General features: G+C 54.6%; 1 protein-coding gene across 8 annotated transcripts in view; it reads right to left on the bottom strand.

The window, feature by feature from the left end:
• Nucleotides 1-16,611, bottom strand: part of MYH14 (myosin heavy chain 14) — a 91,804-nt gene extending 75,193 nt beyond the window's left edge. For 3 of the 8 annotated variants that reach the window (XM_045581644.1, XM_045581645.1, XM_045581649.1), the window contains exon 1: nucleotides 6,164-6,184. Coding sequence is in view for 2 of the 8 variants with exons in the window: in XM_045581646.1 (XP_045437602.1) it covers nucleotides 16,456-16,539 (84 nt within the window). In the remaining 6 variants the exon portion in view is untranslated. Of the gene's footprint in view, nucleotides 1-4,533; nucleotides 4,694-6,163; nucleotides 6,186-16,455 lie in introns of those variants that run through there. The other 5 variants (XM_045581646.1, XM_036437648.2, XM_036437647.2 and 2 more) reach the window with 5 other exon arrangements.
• Nucleotides 16,612-17,623: the final 1,012 nt, after the last annotated feature.

Raw genomic sequence — 17,623 nt, 5'->3', positions numbered from 1 at the left:
ATTCATTCCTTCATTCATTCAGTAATTATGGAATATGCCAGCCTGGGAGCCAGGCACTCACTGTTCAAGGCTCCAGGCACATTCGATGAACATGCCAGGAAAAGAGCCCGACTTCGTAAAGCCTTTACAGTCTAGCCCCGCGCTGTCAATACGAAGTCACTGCACCATGTGACCACCGGGCACCAGAAATGTGGCAGCCAAAACCCGTTTGGCTCAGTGGACAGAGCATTGGCCTGCGGACTGAAGGGTCCCGGGTTCGATTCCGGTCAAGGGCATGTACCTTGGTTGCGGGCACATCCCCAGTAGGGGGTGTGCAAGAGGCAGCTGATCGATGACTCTCATCGATGTTTCTCACTCTCTATCCCTCTCCCTTCCTCTCTGTAAAAAAATCAATAAAATATATATTTTTTAAAAATGTGACAAGTGGGACTGAGGAAATAAATTTTAATTGTATTCAACGTTAATTAATTTTAAGTATAACTAGCCCCATGTGGCTACGGGGCATTTGACATGGAGAATCCAAAGGGAGACGGCGTTCTAACTGTAGCATGTACACCAGATTCCTAGCTGCTGACATACTGCAATAATATTTTGGACATATTGAGTTTTAAAAAATATATCTTTAGCCCTAACCGGTTTGGCTCAGTGGATAGAGCGTCAGCCTGCGGACTGAAAGGTCCCAGGTTCGATTCCGGTCAAGGGCATGTACCTTGGTTGCGGGCACATCCCCAGTAGGAGGTGTGCAGGAGGCAACTGATCGATGTTTCTCTCTCATGGATGTTTCTAACTCCCTATCTCTCTCTCCCTTCCTCTCTGTAAAAAAAAAATCAATTGCCGAGACCGGTTTGGCTCAGTGGATAGAGAGTCGGCTTGGGGACTGAGGGACCCGGGTTCGATTCCGGTCAAGGGCATGTACCTTGGCTGCGGGTGTATCCCCAGTGGGGGGTGTGCAGGAGGCAGCTGATCGATGACTCTCTCTCACCGATGTTTCTAGCTCTCTATCTCTCTCCCTTCCTCTCTGTACAAAATCAATAAAATATATTTTAAAAAAATCAATAAAATATATTTAAAAAAATAAATATATCTTGAACATTAATTTTTTTTTTTTTAATTCCTCACCCAAGCCCTGGCCCATGTGACTCAGTGGTTACCAGAGGGTCCTGGGTTCGATTCCCAGTCAAGGGCACACACTTGGGTTGCAGGTCCGATTCCTGCTCCCAGTCGAGGTGGGATTGGGAGGCAACCAATTGGTGTGTCTCAGTCACATTGATGCTTCTCTCTCCCTCTCTCTCCCCCTCTCCGCTCCCTTCCACTCTCTCTAAAAATCAATTGGGGGGGGGGAATCCTCCCCCAAGATATGTTTATTGATTTTAGAGAGAGGAAGGGAGATAGGGGGAAAAGGGGAGAGAGAGAGATAGGGGGAGAGGAGGAGAGAGAGAGAGAGAGAGAGAAACATCGATCGATTCAACCCAAAACCTGGGTATGGGCTCTGACTGGGACTAGAACCTGCCACTTCTCAGTGGACAGGAGAGCGCTTCCACCCACTGAACCACCCGGTCAGGGCTCACATTCATTTTCGGTTTTAAAAAAAGTTTAACAATGCTACTAGAAAGTTCTAAATTATACATTTGGCTTGCATTATGTTTCTACTGAATGGTGCTGCTGTAATCCCGGGAGACAGATAAAAAGATAAATAATTATACAGTGTGTTAAATAATGAGAAAGGCCCGGGGGGAGAGAAGGCGGGGAACGGTGGGAGCCGGGGTTGAGAGGTGTTGCAGGTTTTAATTGCAGAGGCCGGGGAAGGCCTCTCTGATGTGGCATTTGGAAACAGACCTCAGGGAAACAAAGGGACCGAGCCCTGGGAACGTGAGGAGGAGAGCAATCCGGGCTGGGAGAACAGCCCCCGTGCACAGCACAGGCCCGGAGGCGGGCGCAGACCTGTGTGTCCGGCCTTGCAAGAGACCAGGGCGGCTGGGGTCTAGGGATGGAGGGGGAGAGGGCAGTAGGAGAGGTAAGACTGGGGGAGAAGCAGGCCAGGCTAGATCATGATGGAGAACTTGACCTCTTAGCTGGGAGCCTTAGAATAAAGTGACCAGACGTCCCGCTTTTGGAGGGACAGTCCCGCCAAAAGCGGGACGTCTGGTCACCTTATCTTAGAAGGGTGTCAGTCTGATGTCTGTCTCTCAGGTACCCGGACTACCTCTGGTCTGTGCCCCGAGCCTGCAGAACAGACTGGAAACTCCACCTCCGTTAACAGTGCCTTCCTTCCGTGGGGCTGGCTCCCTTCTCTGTATAAGGGGGTGACCGCCCCCATTCATTCATTCTGCCCCCACTCATTCACTCTGCCATTCAGGCAATCTTCCCTGAGGCCAAGGCGGCTGGGGCCGGAGACCTGCCGGCTCCCAGCCTTCAGGAGCTCCTGGCGATCCAGTTCTTTTCTTTCTTTCTTTCTTTCTTTCTTATTTTTTTTAATATATTTTATTTATTTTTTAGAGAGAGGAATAGAAAGTTAGAAACATCGATGAGAGAGAAACATCGATCAGCTGCCTCTTGCACACCCCCTACTGGGGATGTGCCCGCAACCAAGGTATAATACATGGCCTGGACCGGAATTGAACGTGGGACCCGTCAGTCCGCAGACCAACGCTCTATCCACTGAGCCACACCAGTTTCGGCGGTGATCCAGTTCTAGTCTCAGACCGTCACAACCCAACTGAGCAAGCAGGGCGGCACTGGGTGAGCCAGGATGAGCAAGGACCCTCGGCGCCCCCAACGGGGCCACAGACGGGGAGGGAACAGACCACAGCGATTCCGGGACGGTCTAAGCACCGTCAGGAAAAACATGCTCCCGTCACTCCACGGCGCTTCTATTCTCTCCCGCTGCCTCCGACAGCCGCATCGCCCTGCCACCCAGTCACAGGAGCATTTAGTGCTTCTGCCTCTGCCCTCCGGGGCACCCCCCTCCAACCTACCCTCAAACACCGGTGCCTCCTGAGGCACCCCAGATCTGGTCCCGCCTGGCTCTCCTCTTTCCTGCAGAGGGTCTGCCCCTGGCTCCCGCCGCCCAGGCCCTCGCCTCTCCTGCCCGCCGGGCAGGGGCAGTCCCCACCCGCAGCCATGCTCCGGGGTCTCAAACCCCGGCCCCTGCACTCAAATAGGGTCCCCTCACCAGCGGATGGCGTTCGCCACCTCCCAGGCCCTGAACGGCCACGGCTCACCAAGGCCTCCAGGATGGCCCCGTTCCACCGGAGCCCAGCCCATCGCGGGGACTTTACCCCCGCTTCACCCTGCCCCGCCTCTCCCACTTCCTCTCCGGCCCTGGCCTTTGACCAGGAAAGGTTTGGAGTTTTTGCAATGACCCGGGTCTGTGTTTTCCCTCCCTGGAGCCAGGAGTCCGGCTCCCAGCACCCTCATCACCCAGGACCAAGAAATCTAAACCCTCAGCCTCCTCCTCCCTCAGCCCCAGGAGTCCAGGCCCCTCACCTCACGGCGGAGGCTGGGGATGGAGGTGAGGGAGCCTGGGGGCTGATTCTGAGGATTGACAACGGCCCAGGCCTCGAGGCTGCAGGCCTCAGCCTGAGCCCCGCGGCAGCCCCACCCTCTGCACCCTCTTTGGCGGCAGGAACGCCTCTGCCCGCCTCTGCCCGGCTCATTACTGTCACCAGGGCAGGTGAAAGCACCTGCCCAGGGAGGGGCAGGGACGGCTGGGTAGGAAAGGAAAAGGAGCCAGGGATCCGCCCCTCGGGCAAGGGTTGGGGCCCCTGGCATCCAGCCCTCTGACCTCAGCAGAATGCTAGTACTCAGGAGCCCGCTCCCCCCACACCCAGAAATCCGGGCCCCAGCCCTCCTCCCTCAGACCCAGAAATCCGGGCCCCCGGCCCCTCCTCCCTCAGACCCAGGGGTCCAGGCCCCAGCCCTCCTCCCTCAGACCCAGAAATCCGGGCCCCCGGCCTCTCCTCCCTCAGACCCAGGGGTCCAGGCCCCCGGCCCTCCTCCCTCAGACCCAGGGGTCCAGGCCCCAGCCCTCCTCCCTCAGACCCAGGGGTCTAGCCCAGCCCCTCCTCCCTCAGACCCAGAGGTCCAGGCCCCAGCCCCTCCTCCCTCAGACCCAGGGGTCCAGACCCCCAGCCCCTCCTCCCTCAGACCCAGGGGTCCAGGCCCCCAGCCCCTCCTCCCTCAGACCCAGTGGTCCAGGCCCCCAGTCCCTCCTCCCTCAGACCCAGGGGTCCAGACCCCCAGCCTCTCCTCCCTCAGACCCAGGGGTCCAGGACCGCAGCCCTCCTCCCTCAGACCCAGGGGTCCAGGCCCCCAGCCCCTCCTCCCTCAGACCCAGGGGTCCTCCCTCCAGACCCGGAGTTCTGGCCGGACCGCCTTTCTCCCTCCAGACCTAGGAGCCCCGGCTCCCAGCGAAGTCCTTACTCAGACTGGGATTCCAGGCCCCCACCCCCCGCCTCCTCGGAACCAGGATTCCGGCACCCAACCCACATTTATTTCCCGGAGCCCCAGGCGCGCGATCGCCGCCCCCCTTACCACGCAGATCCTGGGCACTCCCTGGGGCACAGGCGGTGCGGTGCGGTGCGGGCAGCGGGCAGTGGGGAGGGGGCGCGGGGATCCCAGTCCCTCTCGGAGCTCCCAGGTGAGGCTGCCTCCGCGGTCCAGCGCGGGGCGGGGCCACGGCGCGTCACCGGGAGGGAGCCGGGCTCTGATGTCACCCGGCACCTGCCCGGCTGGGGAAGGGGCGGGTCCTGGAGCCAGGCCCCGGGCACGGGTGGGGGAGGCGGGGGAGCGGGAGCCAGGTGGGCGGCCGCGGCGCCAGGGGCCCCTCCTTCCAGCGGGTAAAGGTCAGGCGCCCGCTGCGGAGAGGACTGGCTGGCACTCCAGGGTTCGAATCCCGCTCCAGCTTTTTGGGGGCCTCGCACGAAATAAAAACGGCCAACGAAAGAAATAAAACGATAGGGGAGGAAAGAGCCCACCGGGGGCTTCCATAAGCAATGCCCCAGGCCCTCACTTAACCTCTCTGAGCCTCAGTGTCCCCCGCCCTGGAAATGGGGCCGCACACGCTGTCCGCAGAGGGTCCGCGCGCCCAGGGAGCCGGCAGAACGCTGCTCTCCGTCCAGCGGGGCTGCTCCCTCAGGGGTGACACGGGGGCCAAAGAGTGGCAAAGCGCACCTACTGTGTGCCTGGCGCCTTCTGCTCTCAGAACAGCTCTCTCCGGAGTTCCAAGCCATAGAATGATATCAAAACAAAACAAAACAAAAACACAATGGGATGGGGTGGATGGCCATCTCTGCTTCTCCGATGGGGAAACCGAGGCACGGAAAGGCGAGGTAAGGCGCTCAAGGTCAGACAGTCAGGAAGAGGGAGGGAGTGTTGGGTTCAAGCCCGGGTCGTTTTCAAGGTTTTTTTTGGGGGGGGGAAACGTGTAGCTTGAGGTCCTCAAAGATGTCCATTTTCTCCTCTCGTTTGGTAACCCCTTCCCACCAGCTTCCCCCTCTGGGCCACGGGGCCCGCCGCCTTCCTCGTGGACTCCTGTGGACGGAAAAGGCTAAGGAACCCCGCACACAGTCAGTCTCCCAAGTGTTACCCTCCACTCCGGCCCCTTGCAGACCCCACCTCTGCCCAGCCTCCGTTTTCCCCTCTGTGAAATGGGTACAACACGGCCCGCTTTGGGGTTATAATTAAGGGACATTGTTTAGTTGCAAAAAGCGCATAGTAGGTGCTTCCATACGTCTTTCCCCACGGCTCCGCCTCCGCCGGTCCCGACCCCAGGTTTCGGGTCCCCCGTTTCCACAAGTGGAAACAGAGACACCGTCTGCTGGGGGCGGGCACGGGAGGCGATGACTCAGGTATTAGAGGGTTCCAGGTCCCAAAGCGAGCCTCAGTTTCCCCGGCTACGGACCAGGCCCGGGGCCCGCCGGCATGGACCCCGACCCGGCCGCGCACACAGTAGGAGCTCGCGTTGGGGGGCGGAGAGAGTCGCCCCGCGCCGTCCCCCCCTCACCTCACCCCCCTCGCCGCAGTCCCGCAGCGCACAAGGTGAGTGTCCCCGGCCCCGCTCCTGCCCGCCACCCGCCCAGGCCTCCGGGGCCCGCCCGCAGCCCCGAGGCCCAGCCTCGCGGGCCCGGGCCGCCGCCGCGGGCACTGGACCCCGGCCACTCACCGGCGTCCAGGGCCGCCCCGAGGCTTCGGCCTGAGGAGAAAGAGGGGCGGGCCCGGCCGGGAAGCCCCGCCCACACGAGCACAGAAGCCACCAATCGGAGCCCGCTGCGGCAGGCTGCGGCCCCGCCCACGGGGGCGACTCGCCGCCCAATCGAGAGAAGCAGCTGGCGGGCGAGGCCAATCAGAAGTTGTCGCGGCGTGCCAGCCGTGGGAAAGGGCCCGCGCCGGAGTTGGGAGTCTGGCGGCGCGGCGGTGGGCGGGACACCGAGGCCTGACGGACAGCGCGCTAGGCCAATGGCGAGGCACGGGGGGCGGCTGAGAGGGTGGCAGGCCCTGGGGACCCGGGTGAATGGGTCGCTTTGTAAGGGACGATGAATGGGAGCCTTTGTGAGCGCCCGCGCTGGGGGGGCCGGCTGGAGGCCGGAATGCCTGGGTCCCCGGGGAACTGGCGGGCGGCAGAGACCGGAGAGAAAATTCACTTTTGTCGAACGCCGCCGACAGCGTACCAGGCGCTCTCCCAGGCTCGTACCCGCCAGGGAGGTGTGGGCAGCGCCGCCCTTAACAACGATCCTTCACGGTGTCGATGCCAGGAGCTGTGCTAAGCGCCTTACCTGACTGATCTCATGTATGCCTCACAACCACCCTTTGGGATGGATGCTATTAAGATCTTCATCTTGCAGATGAGGTAAACGCGATAGAGCTGGCAGGTGGCAAAGCAAGAACTCGGATCCCACTAAACCTGACTCCAGAAATCCTGCCTCTCTCTCTCTCTCTCTCTCTCTCTCTCTCTCTCTCTCTCTCTCTCTCTCTCGTCTCAGCAGGAAGTTATTTATTTTATTTTTTAAATATATTTTATTGATTTTTTTTTTCAGAGAGGGATAGAGAGTTAGAAACATCGATAAGAATCATCGATCAGCTGCCTCTTGCACGCCCCCTACTGGGGATGTGCCCGCAACCAAGGTACATGCCCTTGACTGAAATCCAACCCAGACCCTTCAGTCCGCAGACTGACGCTCTATCCACTGAGCCAAACCTGTTTCGGGAAGTTATTTATTTATTTGTTGGTTTGTTTATGGTTAATCTTCACTGGAGGATCCCGGAGTTGAACCTCCTCCAGCCCACGCTCTACCCACTGAGCCAAACCAGCAAAGGCCAGGACTTCTGCCCGGAACCGCCCTGCTGCACCAAACGTTGGTTAATGCTTCCCAATTTACAGGTGGGAAAACAAGCTCAAGAGAGTCAGGCGACTGCTCAGAGTCACAGAGAAAAGGCTCTGCTGACCCCCGAGGCGGTGGGGGTGTGCAAGAGGCAGCTGATCAATGATTCTTACAGCTCACCTGCTGCTGGGGAGCCCTGCACCACTGGGCTCCGGGCTGTGTGCCCATCTCACAGGTGGTTCCTGAGGCTCCAGGATGGGGCAGGAGCTGGAGCTGCCCGCCTGACTCTGCTGTTCCACAGCTGTGTGGGCGTGAGCCAGCTGCTGGCCGCCTTTATATATATATATATATATATATATATATATATATATATATATATATATATATATATATATAATATATATTTTATTGATTTTTTTACAGAGAGGAAGGGAGAGGGATAGAGAGTTAGAATCGTCGATGAGAGAGAAACATCGATCAGCTGCCTCTTGCACACTCCCCACGGGGGATGTGCCCACAACCAAGGTGCATGCCCCCGACCGGAATCGAACCCGGGACCCTTCAGTCCGCAGGCTGATGCTCTATCCACTGAGCCAAACCCGTCAGGGCTGCTTGCCTCTTTCGAGGTTCCATTTATTCCTGCACCGGTAGAATGGGGATGATGGCTCTCTGCCTCCACTCTGACACACAAACACACCCCCCCCAAACACAGAGGCTGTCTGCCAGTGGGGTCCTGTGAAATGTTTTTCCTGCCAGCTCCCCTCCTCTGTTTAGAACCTTCCATGGCTCCATCTCAGAGGAAAAGCCAGTGTTCACACCATGGCCCACAACATCCTGCACGGCACCTACCCCTCACCCCCTGCCCTTCCCTGTCTGATCTCACCTCCTTTTCTTTGTTTGTTAATCCTCACCTGAGGTTATTTTTTCTATGGATTTTTAGAGAGAGCGGAAGGAAGGAGGGAGAGAAAGAGAGAGAGAAGTGAGAGGGACACATCAATTGGTTGCTTCCCACACGCCCTTGCCCTGATCAGGAATCTCAGCTGAGACCCTTCGGTGCCCAGGCCCAAGGTCTAACCACTGAGTCACATGGGCCAGGGCTCATGTCCTTTCCTCGGATTCCAGCCACACTGGCCTCTGGCCCTTCCTCAATTCCTCAAGTGCTTCCCAGGCCCGGTCCTGCCCCAGGGCCTTCACATCTACTTTTCCTTCCGCAGGAATGCTCCTCCTGCTGCCTCCTCTCCCGGCCTCACGTCTGCTCCACTGCCACCTCCCTCCGGAGCCCTTTCCAGACCATTCTATATAGAGCCGTGCCCTTCCTCACTCCCTCCCCATGACCTGCTTTATTTTAGCTCCTAGCTCTGGCAGAGTTTATTTCTCTTTTTTTAAATATATTTTTCTTGATTTTTTACAGAGAGGAATAGAGAGTTAGAAACATCGATAAGAGAGAAACATTGATCAGCTGCCTCCTGCACCACCACCCCCCCACCACCACTGGGGATGTGCCCACAACCAAGGTACATGCTCTTGACTGGAATTGGACCTGGGACCTTTCAGTCCGCAGACCGACGCTCCATCCACTGAGCCAAACCGGTTTCGGCCAGAGTTTATTTCGTTATCCTCTGTCTCCCCACTAGAATGCAAGTCCCACGAGGGCAAGTATCTTTGTTTTGTTCAGTGACGGCTCTTCAGGGCCTGGCACACAGTAGGCACTCAGTAAGGGTCGAGCAGTCACCAGTAAGTCTTTGCATTGTGTGAATTCAATGAGTCAGTGCATGCAGAGAGAAGAGTCGATGTGTGCGAAGAGCTGGAGCATTGGGAAAAGACTAAATAAACAGAAAATAGACTTAACCGGTTTGGCTCAGTGGATACAGCATCGGCCTGCAAACTGAAGGGTCCCGGGTTCGATTCCGATCAAGGGCATGTACCTTGGTTGCGGGCACATCCCCAGTAGGGGGTGTGCAGGAGGCAGCTGGTCGATGTTTCTCTCTCTATCCCTCTCCCTTCCTCTCTGTAAAAAAACACAATAAAACATATATTTTTTTTAATATATTTTATTGATTTTGTACAGAGAGGAAGGGAGAGAGACATAGAGCCAGAAACATCAATGAGAGAGAGTCATCGATCAGCTGCCTCTTGCACACCCCCCACTGGGGATATGCCCGCAACCAAGGTACATGCCCTTGACCGGAATCGAACCCAGGACCCCTCAGTCCCCAAGCCGACGCTCTATCCATTGAGCCAAACCGGTCTCGGCACAATAAAACATATTTTTAAAAATAAATAAATAAACAGATAATGATGAGTATTACCATCCCATTGATATTTATTTCCCTACAAACAGGCTTCTGATGGCAGGCAGGAGAGGAATGAGAGGGAGAAAGTCTAGAACCAGGGACAGAGCCAGCGAAGGGGAAAGGTTGAGAGGTAAGAGGTGGGGAACGAAGAGACAGGAGGAGAGGCTGGCGTTGGGGGGGAGGATGGGCAGATACTGGTGCGAGCATCCAGCCCCCAACACACTGGCTTGGCAAGTCCTTGGGGGTAAGAAGCGTGGACACAGCCAGGGCACTGCCCACGTCTATGCACTTGGGGACACTGAGCTCCAGGGAGGGGAGGACCTTGCTGAGGGCGTCTTGCAGCTTGATTACGTGCTGGGAGCCTGACTGTCATGATCTCAACGGGCCCTCGTGCCAGCCCAGGAGGGTGGCGCTGTCATCTCCACACCTTATAGGCCAGCCATGTGCCCAGGGTCTCCTGGCTCCACCGGTGGCGGATCTGGGCTCAGATGGCATTAGGTCAGACCCCAGAGTGTGTACTCTTTTAAAAAAAAAAAAAAAAAAAAATATATATATATATATATATATATATATATATACACATGTTATTGATTTTTCACAGAGAGGAAGAGAGAAGGATAGAGTTAGAAACATCAATGAGAGAGAAACATCAATCAGTTGCCTCCTGCACACCCCCTACTGCCCACATCCAAGGTACATGCCCTTGCCCGGAATCGAACCTGGAACCTTCCAGTCCATAGGCTGACGCTCTATCCACTGAGCTAAACTGGTTTTGGCAAGAGTGTGTGCCCTCTTTTTTTCTTTTTCTTTTTTTAATATTTTATTGATTTTTTACAGAGAGGAAGAGAGAGAGACAGAGAGATAGAAACATCAATGAGAGAGAATCATCGATCAGCTGCCTCTTGCACACCCCCTACTGGGGATGTGCCCGCAACCAAGGTACATGCCCCCAACCGGTTCCATGCAAGCAGCCACTGAGCCAAACCGGTTTTGGCTAGAGTGTGTGCTCTTACCCAAGACCGAGCTGAGGGCCCCTGTTCCTCTGGCAGCGTGTCCTCCTTAGAAGTCTCCCGCACCGAGGGTGACAGGAGCTGCTGTTTAGCGAGTGCCGACTGTGTGCTGGCCACTGTGTCCTATGTATGCATTAACTCCCTCTACGGAATCTTGGGACAATCTTATGAGAGCGATGCTTTTATTCTCCCCATACGACTGATGGAAAACTGAGGCTCAGGCCAATAAAAATCCCCTGTGCCCGAGGGCACCGGGGGAGAGTGTGGACTGGGACACAACGGGCATTTCGACAGGAAAGCAAGCTCTGGCACCTGCAGTCTACCAACCATAATCTGCCTGGCAACTGGTGATGTCATCAGCCCTATTTAGGGCTAACTCTGCCTGGCAACTAGGGATGTCATCGTTCCATCAGGGACCTAAACTGGAGATGTCAGGAATTCTGCTCAGTCTCTGGGTCATTGATGACATCAGTGAATGATGGCATTAAGCTCCCGTTCGCCGAGGGTGTTCGATGAACGTAAATAAATATCAGAAACCATTAAAGTGCTTTGTACAGGCGTCCAGCTCATAGAACACCCTCAGCAAACGGAAGCTTACTGTCATCACTCACTGATGTCTGATACTTATTTATTTTCCCTTTTTTCTACGTTTTTCATGCTCATTATATATATAAATCAATAATATATATATATATATATATATATATATATATATATATATATTATTGATTTCAGAGAGGAAAGGAGAGAGAGATAGAAACACAAATGATGAGAATCATTGATCGGCTGCCTCCTGCACGCCCCCTACTGGGGATCGAGCATGTGACCTTGACCCGAATGGAACCCGGGACCCTTCAGTCTGCAGGCCGACGCTCTGTTCACTGAGCCAAACCAGCCAGGGCTGGAGTGCTTAGTGTGCGCCAGGCACAGTTCTAAGCCCATCCTAGGTATTAAATTCCGTAATCCGCCCAATAGCTTGGGAGGTACTAGAGTAAGGTGACCAGACGTCCCGATTTTGGCGGGACAATCCCGATTTTTAACAATTTGTCCCCGTGTCCCGCAGCATTTTAAGAAAGTCCCAATTCAAAACGCCGTGGGCTGCGGGACAACTTGTTAAAAATTGGGACTGTCCCGCCAAAAGCGGGACGTCTGATCACCTTATTCTAGAGGCCAATGTGCAGATAAGAACCTCGAGGGAAGCTGCCCACGGTTGTGCAGCTGGAAAGCATCAGAGTCTGGTGTTGGCCATCAGAGCTCGGGTCATGGGTCGCTCTAGGAAACCACCAGCGCGGCTGAGACCCGGGAAACAAAGTTGGAAGGAGGCGGGCGCTCTGCGCTCAGAGCCCTCTCTGTCCTCCATCCAAGTCCCCCGGAGAAGGCCTTAAGGACAAAGCCCCCACCTCATTCTCCTGATAGTCAAGGCATCTTCACCATACATCACCCCCACCCTCACCCAGGCAAGGTCCAGCTCCTGTTTGTGCAAATAAAGTTTTATTGAAACACAACCACACCCACTCACTTACATATTATCTATGGCTGGTTCCTGCTACTAGGGGGGGATCGAGTATTTACAACAGAGACCATCTGGTTCTTTTTTTTTTTTTTTAGTAAAATGCAAGCACTTTATTATTATTTTTTAAAATATATTTTGATTTTTTTTTTACAGAAAGGAAGAGAAAAGAATAGAGAGTTAGAAATATCGATGAGAGAGAATCGTTGATCAGCTGCCTCTTGCACACCCCTTACTGGGGATGTGCCCGTAACCAAGGTACAAGCCCCTGACCGGAATCGAACCTGGGTCTTTTCAGTCTGCAGGCCGATGCTCTATCCACTGAGCCAAATCAGTTTCAGCCACCATCTGGTTCTTGACCCTGAAGTATTTACCGTCTGGCCTTTTACAGGAAATCTTTGCCGACCCCCGGTCTAGAACAAGGCCTGGCGCACAGTAGGCACTCCATAAATATTTGTCGTTGCGGGACAGAGCCCCTCACTCATGTGTGCCCCGCACGAGGTGCCAGCTGGCTCTTGTCTTGCCGCCAGCTCGGCTCTGAGGCACATTCAGGAGAACAGAAGCCCAGGGACCAGAAATAAGACGCTGGGACCATTCAGACCGCTGCCACAGAGGAAATGCCGGAGCGGGATCAGGGGCAGGACCCACGCAGCTCTGACACGGTCTTGGTCCCTCTGTCTGCGTCTGTTAGGACTGAGTCCCCATAGCATCCCCTCAGCTGCTCCCTCCAATTGTTTTCTCACTCAAAAGCTCTTCCACAGTGCAGCCCCTTCCTGGCTCTCCCTCATCCTCCCCTCTACGCTCCAAAGTTTTATATATATTATTGATGTCAGAGAGGAAGGGAGAGGGAGAGAGAGAGAGAAATATCAATGATAAGAGAATCATTTTTAAAAATTGATTTTCCACAGAGAAGAAGGGAGAGGGACAGAGAGTTAGAAACATCGATGAGAGAAAAACATCAACCAGCGGCCTCCTACACACCTCCCACGGGGGATGTGCCCGCAACCAATGTACATGCCCCTGACCGGAATTGAACCTGGGACCCTTGAGTCCACAGACTGATTCTCTATCCACTGAGCCAAACCAATTTCAGCGAGAGAGAATCATTGACTGGCTGCCCCCTCCTGGGGATCAGGCCCACAACCTGGGCATGTGCAGTTGACCAGAATAGAACCCAGCACCCTTCCGTCTGCAGGCCGGCGTTCTAGCCTCTGAGCCAAACCAGCCAGGGCCAAAGTTTTATTCTGATACATGAACTTGGCCCCCCACTGGCTTCCCCCTCACACACACACACCTGTGCTGCCCATTACTCAGATTGACATAACGAGGATCTTATGACTTTAGGATAACGAGGGCTGTGCCAGCTGGTGGGAATCCCTCTCTTTCTCCGGGAGCTCTGAATTCCCCCACATCCCCAGTTCCTCCCCCGCACCTCCCCCCCGCCCACACACACACATACATACACATCCTGATATTCCATCCACCTCCATTTCCGAGTTCCTGAGCTGTTTCTGCACCCTCAGGACCAGCAGGGGCATCTGAGTGGGTGAATAACTGAATAAATGGAGGCTGCACACAGTGGATAAGTCAGTGGGCAGAGGGACGGAAGACTCAGTTAATGCAGGAAGGAACCGATGGAAGGTCAAGTTGACCTTCAAAAAGGATCCAAGTTGACCCCTTGTTGCCTCTCTGCTCGACTCAGCCCTCCCTCGTCTCCTGCCTCGGCCATGCCGTCTCCTCCTCGCTGGTCTCCCTGCTTCTACTCCCCCCCTCCTCGGCCTCACCCCCAAGATCACTCACGTCCCCCCTCCGCTCAGACTCTCCCCTGGTTCCCAGCGCCTTCTGAGTGAGAGCCAAGTTCTCACCATGAGACCCAGCAGGATGTGGCCCCTGAGTCTCCCCCAGACCTCACTGCCCACCCTCCCCGCTCACTCACTCTGCTCCATCCTCACCATTCAACTCCCTCTTCCTTCCTTTCTTTCTTTCTTTCTTTCTTCCTTCCTTCCTTTCTTTCTTTCTTTCTTTCTTCCTTTTCTTCTTCTTTCTTTTTAAATATATTCTTATTGATTTTTTACAGAGAGGAAAGGAGAGGGATAGAGAGTTAGAAACATCGATGAGAGAGAATCATCCATCAGCTGCCTCTTGCACACCCCCTACTGGGGATGTGCCCGCAACTAAGGTACATGCCCCTGACCAGAATCGAACCTGGGACCCTTCAGTCCACAGGCCGATGCTCTATCCACTGAGCCAAACCGGTTTCAGCTCCTCCTTGTTCCTTGAACACCCCTGGCGTGCTCCCACCTCAGGACCTTTGCACAGGCTATTCCCTCTGCAAAGCTCTTCCTCCCAGACATCCCTGTGGCCCGCTCCCGCCACTCATTCAGGTCTTAGCAATGAGGTGTTCTCTCACCGGTCCGGTGAATATCAACCAGCCCCCAGGACACGCCCCCAACGCCCTTCACCGACTCTCCTGTTTCTGTTTTCTATAGCACATCGAACCTGCCATCCTACTATGTCATCTACTCATTTACTGTGTTTGCTATTTATTGTCTCTCTCTCTTGGGCCACAGACTGTCAGCCCCAGAGAGGATGGGGACACGGCTCTGGGCCCAGCACGTTGAGGAGTTATGATAGAGGCCACACGGTTTTCAGTTCAAAGCCAACAATATTTACTATTTGAGACTTCACGGAAAAAATTTACCAGCCTCAGATTTATAGACACTACGTCCTCACTTAATGTAGTCAATAAGGGAAACACCATATGAGAAAAACCAGAGGCTCATGGGTAGAAACAAGAGTTTACTTTATGGCATCACATCAACGTCACAACCAACATGGAACAAAACAAAGCTATTCAAGGAGCTGCTGAAGTAAAAAACTGAAAAGTGTTCCTGATGGCTTTATGTGCTTAGCGAATTGGCTAATACTCAATATACTAAGCTATTGAACTGTGACTTTTTAAAAATTTTATTAATTATCTTGTTAAATTTTGTTAAATATATTTTTATTGATTTTTCACAGAAAGGAATGGAAAGGGATAGAGAGCTAGAAACATCGATGAGAGAGAATCATCAACCAGCTGCCTCCTGCACAACCCGTTAAAGGGATGTGCCCACAACGAATGTACATGCCCTTGACCGGAATCGAACCCGGGACCCTTCAGTCCGAAGGCCAACGCTCTATCCACTGAGCCAAACCAGTTTCGGCGAGCAGTGGCTTTTCTTACTAAGCAATGTATCCTGGGGAACTCTCTGTGCCCCTACCTTTAAGCACGCCCTAACCTTTTTCACGCCTGCGTAGTATTCCGCAGCCCCAGCCTGCAGTTAACGGACCCCTCTCCAGGTGACGAAGCTTTCCATTTGTCACCTCCCGTGACAGCCCCGTGACCTTCCTCCCGCTTCCTCATGAGCACACACAGCGTGAGGGCTGGCCAAGGACTGTAATACAGGTAAGAATCTAAATAGATTTCGCCAGACGCCACCCACAGCAATACCAGCTTCCTTTTTAGGAAGAAAGAAAGAGAGAGCAACCCAGCAAGTATTTATGACACGGCTGTCGAGTGGAGGCGCCACACCTGGAGGAGGTGTGCCCTCACAGGACGCACCCTGGACTGTCTCACCTCTGGGCTGGCCATGCCCTTCCCCCCCCTCCCCACCCCTCTCTGCCCTTCTCCGCTGGGACCCCAACATCTGCCTTAGAGGATGGGACAAAATTATTGTGGCTTTTTAAAAATATATATATATTTTTTATTGACTTTTTACAGAGAGGAAGAGAGAGGGATAGAGAGTTAGAAACATCGATGAGAGAGAAACATCGACCAGCTGCCTCCTGCACACCTCCTACTGGGGATGTGCCTGCAACCAAGGTACATGCCCTTGACCGGAATCGAACCCGGGACCTTTCAGTCTGCAGGCCGAGGCTCTGTCCACTGAGCCACACCGGGTAGGGTTTTAAATAGATTTTTATATATTTCAGAGAGGAAGGGAGAGGGAGAGAGAAATAGAAACATCAGTGATGAGAGAGAATCATCGATTACCTGCCTCCTGCACACCCCCTACCGGGGATTGAGCTGGCAACCCAAGCAGGTGCCCTCGACCAGAATCGAACCTGGGACCCTTCAGTCCACAGGCTGACGCTCTGTCCACTCAGCCACACCGGCCAGAGTTCCTGTATTTTTTTTAGATTGGCCTCGGGACATTGGGAAAGGCCTTCTCCAGTGCCTCCTCCCACAGGAAGCCTTCCGGGATTTCCAGGAGGGAGCTCTGCTGGCCTCCGGGGCCTCCACCGTAGCCTCTCTCCCAGGCGGGGCACTGCCTGCTCACCTGTGTGTCTCCCCTGCTGGCCGGAGACCTCCTCAAGGGCAGGGACCAGGGCCGGTCCTCCTCCGGTTCCTTAGAGCCCAGCATGGGGGTTGGTGTCCCTCGGGCCTCCAGAGCCGTCTGCTCCCCTGAAGAGAGCACGGGCCTGGAGGGCAGATAAGGCAGGTATATGATTAATGAATATATGGCCGGCCCGAGGCGATAACAGCCTGGTGACCAGGGAGAGACCGCGGACACCGAGAGTCCCCATCTGGTTTCAGCCTGCCTCCTGCCTCTTCTGCCCCCGCCACTCCCTGCATTCCAGGCCCCTGGCTGGCACACCCGTCCCATCCCGGGACCTGCCTCCTGGCCTCCGCCTGGGCCCAGGCCGGGCCCTTTGCAACATCCTTCCTTCCCCTCCCATCGGGATCGAGGCAGGTGACACCGGTGTGCCCAGGCCGTGCCCACGCCCGGCCCTCAGCCTGCCTCCTGCACCTGCTGGTCTTTTCTTTTCTTTTCTTTTCTTTTTTAAAATATGTTTTATTGATCTTCTACAGAGAGAAAGAGAGAGGGATAGAGAATTAGAAACACCGATCAGCTGCCTCCTGCACACCCCCTACTGGGAACATGCCCACAACCAAGGTACATGCCCTTGACCGGAATCGAACCCGGGACCTTTCAGTCCGCAGGCGGACACTCTATCCACTGAGCCAAACCGGTTTTGGTCACCTGCTGGTTCTTACCTTGTGACGGATCCCTTCAGTATCTGATAACACCGGCAGAGTCCTCAGAATAAATTGTTTTTAATATATATTTTTAATTGATTTGGGAGAGGGAGGGAGAGCTAGAAACACCAATGAGGAGAGAGAATCATGGATCGGCTCTTGCCTGCACACCCCCCCCCCCCCCAATTGGGGATTAAGCTGCAACCTGGACAGGTGCCCTGACCGGGAATCAAACCTTGACCTCCTGGTTCATAAGTCGATGCTCAACCCCTGAGCCACGCCAACGGGGCCTCAAAATAGTTTTTTTTAAATATGCTTTTATTGATTCAAGGGAGAAAGGGAGATGGGAAGGAGGGAAGGAGAGAGAGAGAGAGAGAGAGAGAGAGAGGGAGAGAGAGAGAGGGAAAGAGAGAGAGAGAGAGAGAGGGAGAGAGAAGGAGAGAGAGAGAGGGAGAGAGAGAGAGAGA

This window comes from Pipistrellus kuhlii, unplaced genomic scaffold (genome assembly GCF_014108245.1).
Source record: "Pipistrellus kuhlii isolate mPipKuh1 unplaced genomic scaffold, mPipKuh1.p scaffold_m20_p_147, whole genome shotgun sequence".
NCBI classification, from domain to species: domain Eukaryota; kingdom Metazoa; phylum Chordata; class Mammalia; order Chiroptera; family Vespertilionidae; genus Pipistrellus; species Pipistrellus kuhlii.
Note: the sequence above shows the minus strand (reverse complement) of the source record. Positions and strands in the feature narration are given on the sequence as shown.